The 5,277-nt window shown below is 46.3% G+C and overlaps 1 protein-coding gene across 1 annotated transcript; it reads right to left on the reverse strand.

The window, feature by feature from the left end:
- Positions 1–1,304: 1,304 nt before the first annotated feature.
- Positions 1,305–4,688, reverse strand: LOC123114476 (uncharacterized). The gene is made up of 3 exons (XM_044535967.1): positions 4,237–4,688; positions 1,919–3,788; positions 1,305–1,737 (listed from the first exon to the last, which is right to left on the reverse strand). The coding sequence occupies exons 1-2, from the start codon at positions 4,282–4,284 to the stop codon at positions 1,950–1,952; spliced, it is 1,887 nt and encodes a 628-aa protein (XP_044391902.1). The 5' UTR covers positions 4,285–4,688; the 3' UTR covers positions 1,305–1,737; positions 1,919–1,949.
- Between the last annotated feature and the right edge of the window lie 589 nt (positions 4,689–5,277).

The following is a 5,277-nucleotide window of genomic DNA, read 5'->3' on the forward strand; positions in this document are numbered from 1 at the left end:
TGTATTTGTTTCTGAGCAATGCACAAGATTGGGGTTAGGGTTGGCCCTTGGTCTTCGGTTGCGGCGTCGTCCTCGTCTTCGGCTTCCAAGGGATTGGATCTAGTGTGGTTGATTCTTGCTGGGGTGTCCGGCGATGGTCCTGGGGCAGGTTCGTTGCTATATTCATTCTTTGTGCTGTCTATTTGCTCCCTTGCTTATCGTGTTGGATCTGTATGAGTGGATGGATTTCGTACGGCTATTTTGGCGGCCCCGTTGTTTGCTGGTTTTGATGTCTAGTGCCGTTGACAGAGGGTTTAGGACTTTGTTCAGGCCTTGGGTTAGGTTTTGGGGCTCTGTTCAAGTCTTGCGTCGTGACGATTCAGACATGGATAGTTCGTATGTTGGTTGGTTAAGGTTTCCATATGTTGATTAGGGGCGTTTGATGGTTCTTTCTGTTCGTGAGTGTGGTTCAGAGGCTTTGGTGGATAAAGCTGATGTTTCATTTTAGGCTAATTTTCGGCTATGGATCTGTGCAGGCCATGTGTTAGATATAGTGTTGGTTCAGGCTTGGGTGTATGGTTGGCACGAGGTTAGATATGGGGTTTTGCTCTAACTGGAGTATGTTTTCAGTCTGTAGGGATGGGCAGATGTTGTGTTCTAGGGTATACTGAACACAATAGTTGGTGATTTTTAATTCACGTGTGTTGACACGCTAGATAGGATGAATGCTTGACAGGTCCTAAAGGTGCGGCGTGCTGGAGGCAGTAAATCGTGCGTTCTACTTATTGGTGTGTTGATTCCTGGTTATAGGGCTTTCTGTTTGTGTGATGTGCATCTTTTGTATGTGTTGTTCCTGGCTGGGTGCTTTGTGTTGGTTTTCTGAACCGGAGGATCTAACACATGTTTCTGTTTTTTCCTCTCTCTTGTGTGGAGTGGGTTTACTTTTTGATGGTACTATATGTGATATACCTAAGGGTCTGGATATGTGCCTCATAGGAATAACTTTTTTTTAACCGGCATTCTTCGCGGTTGAAATGGCAAATTGGGATACAGGTTGACGATTAGTGAAGATAATGATAGTTGTTTGTATACCTCTACTCTTATAAAAAACCGAGTCGGTGATGATGGTGTGCCTGCCATCTTGCAATATATACCGTTCGATCTATATCTGACGGATAGAAAGCAAACTATGTCAATTTTGCAAAAAAGTACCAGCACCTCTCTCCACATTTGCAAAGGCGTTCCCTCGTTCATCCTTATCTCCCACAACCACATTGTTGAGCAATTAAAAAAGGAAGTCTCTGGAACAATCTAGCATGGTGGCCACTGTCGGTGTCGTCCATCCCCATGCCTCATCTCAGTCCGACCATCAATCACCACCACGCCCCACTCCTCCTCGCTTTATCTCTCCTCTTTCTTGAGATATCATTAGTTTTTACACATGTAATTACTCCCGCATGATTTAATCACAACAGGTGTTTTGTAAAAAAATGCATCTTGATGTTCCGTGCAATGCACGGGCATCTTGCTAGTTACATAGAAGGAACAACAATCCTCTGGATTCCATTGGCACTGTGGGAAGAAATTCCTACATGTTTGGCTAAAAAAAAGCGAAAAATGGTAAAGAGCATAAGGAAACCAGATCGAAGCACAGTTATTTGATCAGGCAGGCGCAATGGAATGAGTCGGTACTCCTATTGACCCATGAAAGTGTATGGCATGGATTGGTTTAAATCGTTACAAGTGCTTCAGCATAACCTGACAAAGAAACAAAAGAATTCACATTAGACTAGAAACTCTCTTTTTTATAAGGATAAGAAACTATATACTAGCTAGAGTTAATGGTCATGGATAAATATCCAGAGTCGCTTGCATCAAGTGAATGAATGCATACCAATAAATTCGTACATGTAAGCAAGCATGCATGATATGTACATACCTATGAGGCTAGCTTAGCGTTGAGGAGGAGGTCAGAAGGCGTAGTGGCGCTGACCAGTAGGTGCACGATCAGCCATCATCTCGATGGGGCAGCCGTGGACATCCCCAAGTCCGTAGTGGGCCATGAGCAGCCAGATGAAGGTAAGGAGCTCCCCTCCACTGGCTAGCAGCGCCGCATGCATCTCCGGCCGCGACTTGCTGGCGACATGGAGGAGCAGACCTACCCATGCCTCTCGGATCTCCAACAGCTGCGCTTCTGTGCATTCCTCTGGGGGGTCCGATAATAAATCAAATCTAGTCAAGTACAATATTGCCCGACGCTGGATGTCATTAACATCCGCACCCTTCAAATTTTTATAATGCCTTGTTACTGACGCAAGATAACTTTGGTCGCTATCCCTGATTGGCAGCATTTCAGGGTGCGTGACCAAAAGATAAAACATATACTGGGATATCATCCGGCATACACCACGGACCGAAGCATCGCTAGGCTCACTCTCCACAGCAGCAGTGGTTACATACGTACTCAACTGTACCTCTGTGAATACATGGAGGATGATAATGGCATCACAATCAAAGTTGGAATCAGGTTCCTGCGCTAACTTCCCTAGCAGTGGACCAAGAGTTGGCCATTGCTGCTGGGGGCTACCATCATTTCGATACTGAGCTATCCTCTGGACGACGCATCTCATGATGTGCTCATCCACCTCCACGAACTTGGTGTCCACCTGCTTACTGATCCACAACTTTTGATATGCCGTCCTGCAAAATACATTCGCTAGTTTCCTGATCACAGACATGCTTTTACTTGAGTGCCGGTCATACTGCCCCAAATAGTTTAACATGTTGAACTGACCCATGGAGTTTGACCACAACACCCTTCTTTTCCTTGGACGCCTACACCTAGTAATGATGGAACCAAGGAAGCTACAATGCCGAGTATCTAGGCACGCACAAGATCGAGGTGACATCATGATGATACATACTGAGGAAACTTCAAGAGAGAAACCGCCGAAAAACAGTCCATAGGTGATTGCAGCGTCAAATGAAATGTAGTGCCACCTCTCTTCTTTGTTTCTTACTACCGAAGAGAAGAGCACAAAAGCGGCCAGAAAGGAAAGATGTGAGATGCACCGAAGTATGGTGCAACCCCACGTCCGAAGCACGAGGGCCTTAGTATAGATATCATCATACATCAGGCCGAGTTGAATCTCCATGATCTCGAATAACCTGGTTGAAAGGTCTGGGCGCAACATATCGATAGCCCAACCGTGAAGGGGGCAATTAAGGCCAGTAAAAAACGTGCGCACAAGATCTGCTGAGCTCAAGGCAGAGGAAACAGGGCCAGGAGAGATAAGGTATGTATCCCAACGAGAAGACAAGTCCCTGACGTTTCTCAGGCTGCCAGTAATAAACAAAAGGATGCTAGGAGCAAGAAGCTGCATGTTAGGGCCGCCATCGAATGATTTCCAGAAGATATACAGGGTGAGGGACGCTTGGACAACAAGATTCAACAAATGCCGCCGCCAGAGAGTGTTGTCCTCGATGGCAAAAGCAGTGATGGTGTCTTGTCCGCCGAGATGTATGAGGAGGAAGGGCGCCCAGAAAAAAGCCAGATGATGAGTGGAAACCTCTTGTCGCGAGATGAGGCCTAGGACATAAGCTGCTACCACGTCCGCTCCCAAGTAAGCTAGCCACATTAATGATCTCATTGCACTGTTTCTGATACGCCGCCGGAGGCTGCCAGCAAAGAAGAGAAAGAACTGGATTGTGAAGCTAACAAGCACCAGTAGTTGGATCTCCCACTCATTGAACAGCTGCACCATGCTTTTCGTTGCTAAGTGGTTTCCCCCAGTCATTGACGCTCTTCCCTAATATTGTTACAATATAATATAATGCATACGTCAGCCTGGCTTAATTTTGCGTAGTAATAATAATAACAACAAATTTCAACTTGGCAAATAAACAGCAATTAAACCTGTCATGATATATATGATAGAGCTATTCTGCTGCAGCCAGGTACAGAAAATTATTCTGTACAGGCGCGCGTGCACCTTACACGATCAGGAAATAGGGGGGGGGGAAAAAACCGTGCCCTGAACCCTCTTCCCTAACCTCCCTCCCGACCATCCTCACCTTATATGATAGTAGTAGTATTTGCAGGCAGAAAGGTGCGGAGGCACACACGGGAGATGAGAACTAAATTCGAGTTGATGTGGAGAAAAACAGGCTACAGAAAGCATTGACGATCATGCTAGGGCGATTAATTTCAAGAAAATGTTGGAGGATTTGATCAGTTTGAAGAGATTATAGACTTACGGAGGGGTGAAATCTCTGTACGTTGCGCAGCGAACTAGCCCTAGCCATTTCCTGCAGCTGAGCTGGCGCTTTCTTGCCGTGTTTCTTCTTCTTCTGAGAGAGAGGTGACCTAGCACTTCCCGTGTTTCTTTTTTTGTTCTTGAATATGGTTAACTAGCTAGAGATGGTTGCCTACAAACGGAATAACTAGTAACTAAGCCATGGCTAACTATATATAAAAGAGGTGGGAGAGTTGCTGGGAGGCGTTGGTGTTGGTGGAAAGGAAGGGAGTTCTATATAGATCCCCATCTGGACGACCATGGCGAGACTACGGAGGCTCCCAAAGAATGAATGCTCGGCCCCCACCACCTGCGTGTGAACTGTGAAACACGCCGGGTACCGCAGCGTCTCTCCCCATGACCGCTGGAAAAGCCTGAGCGCCCGTGACCTATCACTGCGCATCCATGTTACTACTACCGTTCAATCCGAGTCAGGGGCGACGGGGGAGGGGGAACTTTTCTTCTTTTTATTTTGATTCCATGCTGTTCACGTGGACAAAATCATTGAGTCAGCACTGCACATCTTTTTTTTGGTGAAACAATAAATCATAAAATTATATTGAATTTTCCGGAAAGGGCAAAGGCCATGTATTAAGTATAGCACAGATCCTAACAGAAACTAAAAAATACATCCAAAAATCCTCAAAGGTGCCAAAGACTTCTTCCTTCTGCATCCATCGACGGTACGCCACGAGCAAAGCTCGTTGCTCAGGCTGGACTTCGGGTCCCGAAAACCGATACCCAAACCAGACCCGAGCCGATATGACTGAAATGTCGGGTAGTTCGGTTTTCTGGTTCAGATTCGGTTCTTGTTTTTTCTACTGTTTGGGTTTCGGGCGAAGTTCGGTTTTCATATCTGGTTGCCTAAGAGCATCTACAACCGAGCTTGACAAATCCGTCCCACTAAACGTCTACGGACGCGACCCCAGACAGCGCCGGACGGCCCCTCATATGTCCTTGCCGGATAACCGCACTCCTCACATCCAAACCTTCAAATCCATGC

The sequence above is a fragment of the Triticum aestivum genome, chromosome 5B (genome assembly GCF_018294505.1).
Source record: "Triticum aestivum cultivar Chinese Spring chromosome 5B, IWGSC CS RefSeq v2.1, whole genome shotgun sequence".
Classification (NCBI taxonomy): domain Eukaryota; kingdom Viridiplantae; phylum Streptophyta; class Magnoliopsida; order Poales; family Poaceae; genus Triticum; species Triticum aestivum.

Excerpts from the sequence above, each read along its gene's own strand:
- LOC123114476 (XM_044535967.1), bottom strand. The coding sequence starts at position 4,284 with ATGGCTAGGGCTAGTTCGCTGCGCAACGTACAGAGATTTCACCCCTCC. Across the intron at positions 3,789-4,236 it reads TACAGAGATTTCACCCCTCC|GGAAGAGCGTCAATGACTGG; the intron begins GTAAGTCTATAA and ends TAACAATATTAG.